This window comes from Branchiostoma belcheri, unplaced genomic scaffold (genome assembly GCF_001625305.1).
Source record: "Branchiostoma belcheri isolate BF01 breed outbred unplaced genomic scaffold, Haploidv18h27 scaffold348, whole genome shotgun sequence".
NCBI classification, from domain to species: Eukaryota; Metazoa; Chordata; class Leptocardii; order Amphioxiformes; family Branchiostomatidae; genus Branchiostoma; species Branchiostoma belcheri.
The window spans coordinates 7,662-22,726 of NW_017803963.1; the positions used below are offsets into that span (position 1 = coordinate 7,662).

The 15,065-nt window shown below is 40.9% G+C and overlaps 1 protein-coding gene across 1 annotated transcript; it reads right to left on the reverse strand.

Annotated features, from left to right (window-relative positions):
• Positions 1–7,996: 7,996 nt before the first annotated feature.
• Positions 7,997–14,628, reverse strand: LOC109475734 (uncharacterized protein C14orf93-like). The gene is made up of 6 exons (XM_019776498.1): positions 14,291–14,628; positions 12,569–12,737; positions 11,644–11,702; positions 10,041–10,141; positions 9,648–9,757; positions 7,997–8,738 (listed from the first exon to the last, which is right to left on the reverse strand). Exons 1-6 carry the CDS (start codon positions 14,626–14,628, stop codon positions 8,079–8,081), a joined length of 1,437 nt encoding a protein of 478 aa, XP_019632057.1. The 3' UTR covers positions 7,997–8,078.
• Between the last annotated feature and the right edge of the window lie 437 nt (positions 14,629–15,065).

A 15,065-nucleotide genomic window follows, 5' to 3' on the forward strand; every position in this document is an offset into this window, starting at 1 on the left:
TTTTGGTGTCCTCTTTGACAACAGGGTGGAACAGTAGAGGAGCCCTCTCTTTGACAATCCCACACAGAGAGTGGAGCTGGGCTGCATCATCTGCAGAGATGTCCTCCAGGGCTGTCACTTTACCTGGAGGGAATACACAGGATTGGAGACTTGTATTCTGTTGATGGCTAAGCTTCTAATGGTAGGGGAAAGAATGTTCGATTTTACAGAATTGGAAGACAACTAGAAAGGCCGACATTTGCTTGAGAGCAAATGCAGCAGATGGCTTCACCACATCCCCCATACCGAAAATGGATCTATCCTACGATGGCTGCCAATAGTCTACACCCCCATGCAGCAATGGAACCTTCCAATGCCGGAAATAGCCAAAAAGCCCTATTCTACATAACTTTAAAGTGGTGTATGTCAAAAGCGTGAATGACATTCTTTGGACATGTGTCCAAGGTATCCCCATACCAAATTTCAGGTCATTCGGATTTAATATTAGGGCACAGAAGCCAAAAATGTACATTTTTGGTCCGAAAATAGCCAAAAAGCCTTATTTTTTCCAATTGTAAAGTGGTATATGTCATAAAGGGTGAATGGCATTCTTTGGACATGTGTCCAAGGTATCCCCATACCGAATTTCAGGTCATTCAGATTTAATATTAGGGTACAGGAGCCAAAAATGTACATTTTTGGTCCGAAAATAGCCAAAAAGCCTTATTTTTTCCAATTTTAAAGTGGTATATGTCAAAAGCGTGAATGACATTCTTTGGACATGTGTCCAATGTATCCCCATACCGAATTTCAGGTGATTCAGATTTAATATTAGGGCACATTAGCCAAAAATGAACATTTTTGGTCCGAAAATAGCCAAAAAGCCTTATTTTTTCCAATTTTAAAGTGGTATATGTCAAAAGCGTGAATTACATTCTTTGGACATTTGTCCAAGGTATCCCCATACCAAATTTCAGGTCATTCGGGTTTAATATTAGGGCACAGGAGCCAAAAATTTACATTTTTGGTCCGAAAATAGCCAAAAACCTATTTTTTTCCAATTGTAAAGTGGTATATGTCAAACGCGTGAATGACATTCTTTTGGACATGTGTCCAAGGTATCCCATACCGAATTTCAGGTCGATTACAGATTTAATATTAGGGCACAGAAGCCAAAAATGTACATTTTGGTCCGAAAATAGCCAAAAAGCCTTATTTTTTCCAATTGTAAAGTGGTATATGTCAAAAGCGTGAATGACATTCTTTGGACATGTGTCCAAGGTATCCCCATACCGAATTTCAGGTGATTCAGATTTAATATTAGGGCACAGGAGCCAAAAATGTACATTTTTGGTCCGAAAATAGCCAAAAAGCCTTATTTTTCCTAATTTTAAAGTGGTATATGTCAAAAGCGTGAATGACATTCTTTGGTACATGTGTCCAAGGTATCCCCATACCGAATTTCAGGTCATTCGGATTTAATATTAGGGCACAGGAGCCAAAAATGTACATTTTTGGTCCAAAAATAGCCAAAAAGCCCTATTTTTCACAATTTTAAAGTGGTGTATGTAGAAAGCTTGAATTAGGTTTTGCAGACATATGTCCAACGTATCCCCATACCAAATTTCAGGTCATTTGGTTTTAGTACCAGGGCTCCAGATCCCAATATGTATATTTTTTGCCTGAAAATGGCCAAAAAACCCAAATAAAACAATTTTTCAAAAAAAATGAAAAATAAAACGCGTCGGGGTATTGGCCCACTCTACGTCCATGCCAAATTTCAGGTCATTTGGCTGAAAAACGGCTGAGTTGAATCCCTTTGACTGTTTGGCAGGAGGAGAAGGAGGAGGAGAAGGAGAAGAAGAAACATGAGGGAACACAATATGTCTTCACCACTTTGTGGTGAAACCATAATTATTTTGTAAAAGTAGGCTTAAACCCTTTAAGACCGTGCTTTTTTTGGGGATGCTCAGACCAGGAGGGAGAGGGGGGGTTGAGTCCCGCCGCCTGTAACTAAAAAAAAAAAAAACTTATTGTAGGGCCACCAAATTTTCAGAGAATAGTGTAGTAATCAATCTATTTCATAACAACAACCTTTGTGTAATTATGACGTCATTATGACGCCATTTGTGATATTTTTTGGCTAAAATAATTGCCAATAATTGATAATTGTTTTTGTTTTTCTTAAAACTCAGAGGAAAGTGTACATGATAAAATATATTGATGTCTGCTACGACTTATGTTGACCCTAGCAACAACACTGACGTTAAAATGACGGCATAAAATGATCGCATGCATAATTAAACTGTCGGCCATCTTGGTTTGGAAATTTTGCATTTTTTCTAAGCATACAGCCTCAAATATTTAGACTCGCCAAAGTAAGCTTTGTTGTAATATTAACAGAAAATAACATGAGCACGGTTAGCACTGCCCCCCTCCCCCCTAAAAATTATCTTGAGTGGTAACTTAAATTGACACTGATAAAGGTATAAAGGTGGTCGAAGATGGCAAGGTGGTCTAAAGTGGCAAGGTCGCCTTAATTGTCAAGGTCGTTTGAAGAGGCAAGATCACCTGAAGTCACAATGACGTCTTGTGGTTAAAGTTGTTGACTCAGAATGAGAAGGTTCTTGATTTATATACCTGGTAGACCACATTGCCGTGTCTTTGGGAAAGACACCTATTTTTGATTGACTTTGGTGTAAATGACCACCTAACTTCGATAGGTTAGGAAGGTCCCTTGTTTGAGGAAAGCAAGCTAAAGATCCAGTCACACGTATCGAAAAGAGGAGGGGTCCTCAGTGTTGATGATAAATATGTAATATGTCGAGACTACCAAAAATGTGGTGAATGTTCGTAAATAAACACACCCGACACTAGATTGTCCCAATTTTTTATTGTTAAAATGAAAGCTCCACATTTTAACCATGTAAGTCCCAACGTTAACATTCTTATCATTATTGCGGCAGGACTGTGCGACTTGTGTATAAGTGCCACTTTAGATAAAATGCATAGCAACCTTCCGTGTTGATAAGTAGTTGTAGACCAACCTTCAAGAACGTCCCTTACCTATTTAAGAACACGGGCCGACCACCAGTCGACCATGGCGGAACCTACCGTCAACAGCCGAATATTTTAAAATTTTGAAACATTTAGCTGCGGTGAAGCCAAAAACCATTTCCACTGAGGTATTAACCGCTGAGTGACCATTGAGCGAGGTAGGTACATATGAAAAATTCCACAATAAACCACATTTATTTGTAGCTCATGCGCGAAAGAATGCATTTTAAAATTGCATTGTTTCGTTGTCGTTTAAAATGTTTGAACAATAACATCCTTTGTGGAATATATTCCAATTTATATTTAAAGGAATCTTAACTTGAAACGTTCACTAAACGGAACGTTGCTGAACAGACTTAATTTACTTAACATTCCAATATTAAGTAGGTCATATTGCTTCCTGGTAATTACTAAAAAAATTGAAATCGGTGTAATTGGACATTAAAACAAAAATAGGCGTTAAAGAAATTTTAAAAAAAAGTAATACCTTACCTGCCACTAAGACAGCGAGAAGCATCACAGTCAAGGCGGGAGAAAAGTTCATTGTGGAGTTCTTTTCCAACCCCTGAGAAAAGTTTGCAGTTCTCTAACGCGATTACGTTTTGAACTGTGCAGGCCTGGTGTACCAGAAAAAGTGGCACGAGAACAATTGTCAGCAGATTTTATCCAGACCGTTTGTCAGTTAAGGTTGTTTATGAGGCAGTCGTTTCTTCACGTTAAAAAAGTAAACAGCCCTTATGTAACTTTATTGTGAAATCACAATCGATCAAATGCTATTGTATTTTATTTTACTGTCGTTCATACAATAGAAAAAATGTGCCCATGTAATAAATATGTCGAACTAATCTTAAGGAGGCTTGTGCCATTGTTCCATTATATTACGCAGGCGCCCATACCAATTGATTATGACATATGCCATAACTCTGACGTAAAAAAACGAGTAATCAATTACCTCTGTACTTCTCTGTCGTTATAATTACCTTTTCAACGGGTTTAAACTATTGTTTGTTTGTACGAAGCTAAGAGTGCAGCACCTCGTATCAGTCTTGTATCAGCAATGACGAAATTTTAGCTGCCACAATGCAAAAAAAAACTATCTTTGTTTTATATCTTTTATTGGTGTTGTTGCCTTGTATTTTATCAAATATATATTGTTTAACTATCGGACGTTATAAAAGTGACACAGTAGTGTCCATGTAACAATAGAGTGATTTAGAATTAATAACGGCGATCAAAGAATAAACAGATCCTTGCTGACCATCAATAACAGTTGAAATAATTAGATAGCAGTTAGCAGATAGACCAATGAGAGGATGCCTGTAGTAGTAATTCAAAAAGTTTAGTTCAATACAATTGTAACACAACGAACACCGAAGCGTTGTAAAAGACAAATGGGTAATGACATAGTACGATCTAAAGGTAGATAATAAGCTATAAAATATAATTTGAATAAGACACAATTCACAATGCAAGGCAAATGCAAAACGTTTTACTGATCATTTACATTGACAAAACACAGGTATACCTGTATACGTAGATCCAAAGCTATTCAATATTGATACAAGGAGACATGCCTGGCACAATCCTACCAAATTTAATAGAACCATGAGCGGAAGACTTGTTAGTTTTTATACATCTCTCTCTTCTTCTAGTTCTGCTGTATGAATGCTGTCTAATTCCCCATTGGGTCGATATGTATTAACCGTAGAATAATAAAGTGAGATAAAAACGCATATTTTCATTCTCGTTACCGCTTACATTACAACACATGCACATACCTATTAATTTCATTTCGAAATTCACGGAATTGTACTAAAATAGTTAAACTCTTTATGTTAAAATGAAATCGGCAAAGATCAACCTGCTTACTCGTTTGCTAACGTTTTATTACTGATTATCATCTGTGTCCGAATGATTGTTTTGAATATAACAAGGAATAGAAATATGCAGCTTTTTGAATGCATGAATAAATGTATTGGATATGTGCCCTGTGCAGGTGTATTTATTAGTAGTTTTTTTTTCTAAACGATATGGGGCATCAGTTTAGGATTTTCTCTCTTCAAAGTTTCATGATATATGCATGTTTGCCTCTTTGTTGGAACCAGTAGAAAAAAAAAGATAGAAAAAGCGACTGAATCATAAAATTTAATGTTAAAAGAAATGCAAAAAGTTTCAAAGATGAATTAGATCGTCATCAGAAGATGATGGTGATTCCATCCTTCCATGTGCACCATTGTCTGTGGAAGGTGTGGAAGTATTCTGTTGAGAAAATGAGCCAACAAACAATGGTAGTTGCGCATCCCTTAGTCTATCATAGTTTTCGGTCAATGATTGTTTGTTTAGACTTCGTGTATGGTTGTCTGGGATGGAAGTAGAATGAGGTTGTGTAAGATAGGGCGGGTGATATGAAGAACCAGGTTGAGGAGGGGCTGAGTCTATCTGTGATGATTGGGCAGCTGTTTGTGTGCGATGTGACGGGTAAAAAGAAGGACCAGGTGGTAGAGGAGGGGGTGAGTCTCTCTGTGATGATTGGGCAGCTGTTTGTGTGCGATGTGGCGGGTAAAAAGAAGGACCAGGTGGTAGAGGAGGGGGTGATTCTCTCTGTGATGATTGAGCAGCTGTCTGTTTGTGATATGGCGGGTAAAAAGCAGGACCAGGTTGTTGGGCTCTTTGTGTACCAGAAGGTGTGATTTGTCGTGTCAAATTTGTTGATCTTTGTGTGCCAAAGGTTACATTTGAAGTAACGGCAGAATGTTGAGAAAGTAATTTTGTTTTTGGTGACTGGGTTGCTTTGTGTGGAACATAGGTTGTGTGAGACGTCATAGGTGGTTGTCGAGAATTTGATTTGGTGCTGAATGATGATTGGGCAGCATTTTGTTTAACATAGATTGAGTTGTTTGCAGACGTTAACTGTTTAGAAAGTATTGGATGTGTTGCAATACGAGCGCTTGTCACTGATTGACCAGGGGATGTATACGACTTGCTGGATAAATGGTAACTTAAACCTGAATAGACATTGTCTGAGAAAAGTAGATCAGCCTGATATTTGATGAGATATGCAGGGTAGCACTGATCATCTTTAAAGACAACAAAAATTTCGGGATTTGATTCGTCATCCACACATGAGTCATAGAGGTCACCGTTTGGATCGCTAGGGTCAATGGGAGGGGGGCGTGGGATGTTACTCTTTCCTTTGGTGTAGATACCAACTAAAACATTTGCCAAAAACATGTATCGTGTACCATCAGCTAATGCTTTTGAGTACCTGTGGCTGTAGGAAGCTTTCTTTGCAAAGTAACTTCCCTTTCCATACAAGGTAGCATTTTTCCCACTGAGACGGAAGTCAAAGTTCTGATGACAGATCCCCTTGATGATGTCCGGGTCTGTTCCGTGGAATAGCTTCCTTTCATCTAGAAAAGTAAGAAAAGTGATTTCAATTAGTCGATACATACATACATACATACATTCATACATAATCATACTCAGAGGGTTATTAGTTAATACGTTAATGTAACCACTCTGTGCACTACATGCACAAATTGCACCACAATGAAAACTTAAAGTTTATGAAACAAATATGGTTAATAATAATGGGATTTAAGAAGTACTACACTGGACGAAATAGGTACGGATACACCCATATCCAGGCCGTTATTTCGCCGCATCCTATAAGGATACAGGCAAATACCGGCAGATACGGCTCGCATTTGTTACGGATCCGAAATTCCGCATCCCTGAATCCGGACTGTTTTGGATGCGGACAAATCCGACAATCGTATTTTTCGCAGATGCGATGACGGCTTTTGTAGGAAACTTTTTGCATCTTTAAGGTGGACCACGCTAAAACGTCGGAATTTTGTTGGATCCTAACCAAATCCGGTCGCTGATTCCCTGTATTTACGACGCATACGTGTGGACGATATTCGAATTTTCCAGATGTCAACAAATCCGATACATGAATCCGTCCGTATTTGCTGCGAATGTGCAGATACGAAATCAGGATTTTCCCGTATCCCTCACGAATCCGAAACCTGAATCTCCCCGTATTTGCTGCGAATGTACGTGCGGATACGAAATAAGGATTTTCCCGTATCCCTCACGAATCCGAAACCTGAATCCCCCCGTATTTGCTGCGAATGTACGTGCGGATACGAAATAAGGATTTTCCCGTATCCCTCACGAATCCGAAACCTGAATCCGTCCGTATTTGCTGCTAATGTGCGGATACGAAATAAGAATTTTCCCGTATCCCTCATGAATCCGAAACCTGAATCCGTCCGTATTTGCTGCGAATGTGCGGATACGAATTTAGGATTTTCCCGTATCCCTCACGAATCCGAAACCTGAATCCCCCCGTATTTGCTGCGAATGTGCGGATACGAAATAAGGATTTTCGCGTATCCTACACAAATCCGTAATCTGAATCCCCCTGTATTTGTGCAGATGAAAATTCGGACTTTCCCGGATCCTATACAAATTTTCAACCTGAAGCCCCCTGTATTTGACACGAATGCGAAGATTCGGTAGTTGCACACATGAATTTGTTTTTAATGCTATAAAATAGACCGACACAGCTATTCTATACATCAGCATGTCTATTTCTACACATTACATCTACTCTACATCATAACTAACATTTGTACCTAACTTGCATTTACACATCCGGCATCTACTTTATATCACTATTTTGGGGTGAGCGTGGACAGCTTTGATGTAAGATAAAGAACTAAATACAGATACTAGTATACTATACACGCAATACAGAAACAGCAAAACAAAAAATCCAAAAAAAACCAACACATCTACTCTACATCATAACTAACATTTGTACATGTACCTAACTTGCATTTACACATCCGGCATCTACTTTATATCACTATTTTGGGGTGGGCGTGGACAGCTTTGATGTAAGATAAAGAACTAAATACAGATACTAGTATACTAGTACTATACACGCAATACAGAAACAGCAAAACAAAAAATCCAACAAAAAAAAACATCCGAAAAAAACAAAGTAGTCAAGTCAGGTACTAGTACATCTCCTACTCTACCCTCTTTTTCTTAGTCACAACCTCTCTCTGGCTACCTTCTCCCTCACCTGTCCCTCTCTTCCTCTGCCTTTTACACTTCTTACTTTCCTCACACCCCTCTGCCCCACTACCATCATCTCCGCTACCTTCCTCTCCGCTACCTTCCTCTCCGCTACCTTCATCACCACTGCCTTCATCTCCACTATCCTCATCTTCACTATCTGTAGCAGGAGCTTCAGTGTCTGAACTGTCCTCACTTTGACTCTCTTCCTGCCTTTCACTCTCGATCCCCCCCAAGTCCTTGTCTGTCCCCTCGGTCTCTTCCTGGTGCTCCACTTCAGTTCCTTGCTCTTGCACCTCTTCAGTATCCTCATCGGTCTTCAGGTACACCTTTTCCACGTCTGGTGGCGACCTTGTGCACGGTTGGTTAGTGCGCACACGCCGGGTCCTTTTGTTGTTTTTGTCCGGTTTCTTGTCTAGTTCTGTGTCACAGAGGAGCAAGATCTTATTGAACCTCTTGCTCCTCCATGTTGGGCTGCGAACCAGCCAGGTGTCCTTGTCGTCTATCTCTGACTCCTCGTCAGACATGAGTCTCGGTTTGGCGTCATCCAGAAGCCTCTGGTCCTCCGCTGTGAGCACTCCCCTTCCCGCCAACTGTCTCCTCTCCAATAACTGCGAAAAAATAAACATTGTATTAGATTCTTGACATACAGGCTGCAACTCAAATGAAAAGCTTGATATATATTTTATGAGCATATTTCACTCTCCCACATATCTCCCATCCCATGCAAAACTTTTCTGTTCATATCTACTCGTGTGAGCACACCAAAAACATAGCACTCTTGGCGATTGGGAATACTAATATGTGTACTAAGAAGAGGAAGTCCCGGGTCCTTCGGTTACAAGGATTCTAGGCCATGGATGCCCACTAGTGGTGCATACCTAAACCCACGTTAAGGTTCAGGTCCGGATTCAAGTCCAGAGGTTTAGGTTCAGTTCCGGACTTGTAAGTCCGGACCTAAACCCATGGCATGTACAAAATTGCATGTTGGCAACCTTGCAATGTTGTCTGGGTGAAACTTTGGCCACATAACATGGAGGCCGGTACTTGACAATGCCCGATGGCAATGTTTTCTTGATTTTGCAGCAAAGATTTTGCAATCTACGGAAGGTTTTAGGTGGTTTGGAAAGAAAAGGGGTATGTGAAATGGTCTTTTATGGTAATACATGTAAGTCCGGACTCGGTTCTTGACTTTTGGGTTTTTTTGGACTTGAACCTAAACATTCTTACAAGTCCGAATCCAAGTCCAGTGAACCGGTATGCACCACTAATGCCCACAAATGTGCACTTGAGATTTCAAGTATCCCATTTACAAATTTAACTCGCAATTTAACTAGCAAGTCATTTCTTGACCAAACGAGCAAGAAATGACTGATATACAAGAAATCGTGGCTTCTACTGGCATATCATTAAGTATGCTTTCAGCAATTCTGCCTGTTACCATCCCCATCAATGTCTCTATTAGCAAAGTATCATGATCTCGAAAAACTGAAGATTGTGAAGAAGTATTCAAGCCTTACCCTTGTTCGTCTGTTGTTCCTTTTACTCTCTAGGGCATCCTCCTCATCCTTCCCAGCTGCTGCCCTCCTCTCCCTTCGCCGAACAGTCTCATGGTAGTTCGAGCATGACCCTGAACAAGATGATAAGAGGATTTGAACTTAGTGATATGTTGACTAAAATATGGGTTAAATCTCTTCTAACAAGCAGGGTCAGGAGGAAAGGTCAGAAGAACAGTAGCACAGCTTTTCTAGCACAAAATGTACATTCAATTACTTGTACATGTATTTGGTGAAATTCCACAGAGTGAAGAGGGCTGTGTTGCAGAAATAAAAACAAAAAGGCAAAAGACAATAATAACAACAATATGTTTCTGAGCAAACAGAATCAGTATTGTGACTATAATATAAACTTACGAGAAATGTGGGACCTCTTCCAAGGCTTGTTGGGGTCTTGGTCATCCCTCACAGCTCTCTGGATCATCTCCGTGACCTTCTTGTTGTGGTCCGACTTGAACCTGTGAATAGAACAAAATGTTGTATATACAATTATAGCCTGCTTTACACATAACTTTTTCAAGTCAACTAGAACTCAAGACAACTTGAGCTAGTCGACTTGAACGAATATTTCCCCGTGTAAAGAGAAATAATTCAACTCAAGTCGCATTCTAATCAAGACGACTTGAGTCGTATCCAAACCAGACTTAAGTCGGCCAGCGGGGTGCCGAGTCCGCTAGTTTCGCGTGTGTAAACGGGCGAAGTCGACTTGAGCGTCTCTGCGTAGTAGTCAGGCAAGACTGAGCTACCGAGTCGAGGGGGGAGGGTGGCACAGCGGGAGTGCCAAGTTGCTTTGCAGCCCCGTTTGTAAACAGAAATTTTTCAAGTCGACTTCACATAGTTGACTTAGAAATGGTGTGTGTAAAGCGGGCCTATATCATACCCGGGCCGCCATAACGTTCTATAACGGATCCCATAAAACGATTAGAACACGTCGTTTCGCCCTAACCGCGTGTGCCCCTTTCGAAAATTCGAATACAGAATCTGGACGTTGGAATTGATGTTGTTGCATTTTAGGGTTTAGTGGCACCAACTTTTGGCTCATCTTGCATTGAAAGGCGTGTTTTCTTGGGTGGGTATGACATAACTAAAATACAACACGGTGTATTCCGCATCGCCCTCGGTCCCGGCCTTCCCGCGAGTCGGATTGATACCTCGGGCGATACGGAATACCCGGTGTTGTATTCTATATGTATTTATTATATGTAAACACTGACCTCATCACTATAGCTATTCATTAGGTTATTCACAGCAATTGTGATGTTGAGTAAGGGCAAGAGGCTTTGGTAGAATGATATTTATAACATGTTATATATATTGATATAGATATATATATATAATATCTATATATCTATCTACAGGGCCGACTGCCACTGCTTTGGTGGGAAATGAGCCTAGAATTTTGACTGGTGTGACCATATTTGAAATCATGCTAGCACAATGCGCCAATCAAAAATTAAGACCAACAAGCATTTTTTTCTTTGGTTTGTAAGCACTGTGCTTCCCTGTGGATTATAATCCCAGAGACCAGTACCAATTATACAATTGCCTATCCAAAGGGTAAAAAATCAACTGGAAATCCCACGGTGCTGGTTGAAAACATTTTCTTGTTTGTTGTAGCTGAGATTTGGTTGTGGAAATGCTTTAAGAAAATATTATGGTAGCTACTTGTAGCTTAGATTCAGATGACAAGGAGATTTTTGCTGGTGCACCCAATTGTTTTGGGCTGGGAGCGGAGTGCTCCTAAGTCAAAAAAGTTGGTCTGGAGCCCTGGTCTTAGTATATAAATATATATACAATGTACATGTGTTTGTGTGTGTATGTGTCTCTATTCACATACACACTATACAATATACAGGTATATATACCTTATACCTGTATATTGTAAGGTATATATACCTGTATATTGTAAAGTGTGCATGTGTGTATAAAACTGCTGCACTTATAATGACAATCTGCTTACAATTCACTTCCTCTGTACTGCATTTCACCGAGTCCATTGTGGATCTCCCTGACCTTCCGCTGTGAAAAACAGAAAAGAAGTACATGTATATGATGGGGTGTCATGGTAATGTTACTCTACTCAGCACTTGCAAATATATTTCATGTTATCATACAGTGGTTTGAAATTGTTTCCAAGTGCAAACAGCAATATCTGACTGAACTTTCTATCTTGATATAATGAATGTTTATGGTAAATCCTTGCCCAATGGCTACATTTATAGTGAATAAGACAAATCAATTTGCATGAAATTAACTTTTCACTGCTATAGCAAGTTCATGGAAAAAGAGTGACCGCAAATGACTTGTTGATGCTAATGACAAGTTCTTGGTAGAGAAATTACAGTGAAAAACACTATGTGCAATATCCTTGGTAAGCCCATTGTAACAATTAGCAGTAAGGCTATGTTGATTTGATTATATGGATGACATCCTCCGGGAACCCCAAAATTGATGCACGCGTGCGAATAAAAAAAAGTTGTTTTCATTATGAAATCTATGTGGTCATGAGGGTTGAACAAATGGGACAGAATATGGTTTGGCGAATAATCTAGTCTTCAAAGTTCATTTCTTTACAATTTCGTCTTTTTTCGTTTGATTTTGGCATTCTATGACATTGGTATGGTTTTTTTGTAACTTACGGTATATTTTTGCTCATTTTGCAACTGTTTTGTACGATTTACAGTATGGTTGAAAACTTTTTTTTTGGAAACGGCCGAAAATTCATGCGCGTGCGGATGTCATCCATACAATCAAATCAACATGGCCTAAGTTGTGAACACAGAGAAATAATCACTGGTTAATGTTTAAAAAACTCCAGCTAATGGAGCATTTATATTTCATAATAATTCCAATGTTCTCGGTCAATTAACTAAGTACACACTTACGCTTAGCATTGGGGGCACCTTCTTGGGTGTTGCAGGGGCTGGGGGCAGTGATGTTGGCTGACTATCAACCGTGGTCTGGATGCCATCCAGACTCTTCTTCATCTCCGCTTTCATCTCCTCCTGTCCCTTCTTCAACTCGGTTACTTGCTCTGAGAGAGCAGAGAGAACCCTGGAAAAAAATCAATACTTGATTAGCACCCCATTATCTTTTTTTCAGTCATCACCACATTGCTTTATTGAACATAAAAACTTTTACATATGTAGAGTAATTCTTATATTTCTCTCCATGTAGCTTTTAGTAAATCAAATGCATTCAGCCTACAGTGCACACATATCTACATATTGTAAATACAATTGTAACAGTTACATGTAATTATGTATAGGCCTTACTGATTTGAATACTTCATATAACGTTATATTGGTGATACAAGTATCTGGATCCGGGCCGCATGAGCCTGTTTTCGGCTGTTTCCAAAAAGGGTTGTGTAATGCCATTGATTAGGCCACAAGTTTGAAACGATTGGGCAACCGCGGACTTAAAAGTCAAAGCCAAAGTTGCATTACAATCAATGCAGAATACAAATAAAGTATGGGAGTAAAGCATTTTTCGGGGAGGGAAGCTATCAGATAAAATATTCTCATTTCTGGTTAACAATACAGGCCACAGTAGCCTGGTATCCAGTCTGATCGTGATTGGGGGTATTGGGGTGTTTAGGCAGGTTGTGTCTTCGGGGCCTCTAAGACCTTCCCCCGCCCAGTGCAACAGACCGTCCCGGTAGGAGTGTTACGCTAATTAGAGACAGTATGCTCGGGGATTTGGTTTCCCCTGTTCGTGGAGGGCTAATTAATCTCTCGTGAAATACACACCGGGACGCTTATGTGAGGCGGGCGGGCCAGAGCTCTTGCGGTCCCGACCACGAATCAGACTGGATACCAGGCTAAGGCCACAGATGGCCGGACATAATTAATGGGGGTAGCCCAATTGCACAGCAGGGTAAGGTGCCACAAGATGGTACAAGGAATGTGGGGAAGTGTCAAAAAACAGACCACCCCAGGAGAAACTAGAAAGATCAGAACCGCACATTTTCCCGTTGGCTGCACGATGCTCCGTTTTCGCCCCGTTTTTTTGTTGCTGTCCCGAGCTTCCCTACAGTATAGACCCATAATTGGTCGGGTTGCCGATGTTCTGATCCGCCTAAATATTCAACAGCGCGACCGATTTTACCGCGGCCATCTTGTATATAGTCGGGGTCTCGGGGACGTCGGGATTGTTCGGTAGCGTCACGATCACCGAAGCGCGAGCGAAAGCTCTCCGATCATAACCGAAAAGGCTACCGAACGTTCCCGACGGCCGTAGGTTAGTCTCCACCAGACTTCTTTGCGGGGTGAATAAATCGTAGAAATCGTCCTAAAAAGGGTATTAAATTATTGGCCAGAGAAGGTAGCCGACCAGAGAAGCTCCGGGGCCCTGGAGCTTCTCTAATACCCTTTTTAGGCCGATTTCAGGGCTTTCTACGATTTATTCACCCCGCAAAGAAGTCTGGTGGAGGCTAGCCGTAGGCTATCTGGTGATACGAATATATGTTCCATGACTTGAAAAACTTAGCCTGGGTTCCAGACTCTCAGTGAGCCAGACAAAATATCTCAGCGGCGTCTCACACACAAGGACCAGACTGTAGATTCTAAGATATAAAGAGTCATAAAACTTTATCGGAATCTTACCTCCAGATGTCCTTCTTTGAAGGTGAAGCCTCGTAGCGGCCCGTCGACGGAGTCTCCTCTGGGCTAGGGCGTATGCCTTTCCGCTTATTCTTACCCTTCCTCTTTCTGTTGGAACTTTCAAACAGCGCGGACCGGCGGTCAGTTGGAGTGCGCGACATGACAGCGGGATGAGGTCGTACCGTGTTGGAGCAAGAACTGCTAGAAACAAGTCTGTCCAGCGTCAGGCGACTGAGAGAGCATAGCCCCCATGGGGCGTCATGCGGCTCGTGCTGATTGGTCGACCGGCATGATGAAGGGTAGAACAGGCGCCACAGGTTGTGTTTGTCGGCCTTTGACATAGTAGTTGGCACTTTGGGATTGTCACTGTCGGCGCCTTTTGTCTTATTTTCTCTCTGTTCTTCTAGCTTCTCGCACCAAGACGAGGAAGAAAACTTGCTATGCATAATTCTGATCCTTTGTGTTATACAACCGACTAGACTAGTTCCCACTTCGCAGCGTCACTGTCGGCGCCGTTTGTGTAATTTTTACACTATTCTTCTAGTCTTTATGCGGCCGCCGAAGCGCAGAAGGGAACTCGCTATACATAATTCTCGATTCTGATCCTTTGTGTTACATTAGCTGACTGGATTGGCGCGCCACTGTCTGTGCCTTTTGTCTTATTTTCACTTTATACAAATTATTTGGCGCCCTGGACCCAAGTCACGGGAATAAAATTATGAACATTTTCTCCTCGTGTCAGTGCAGCTGACGGTCAGAGAACTGTAACAGCTACATT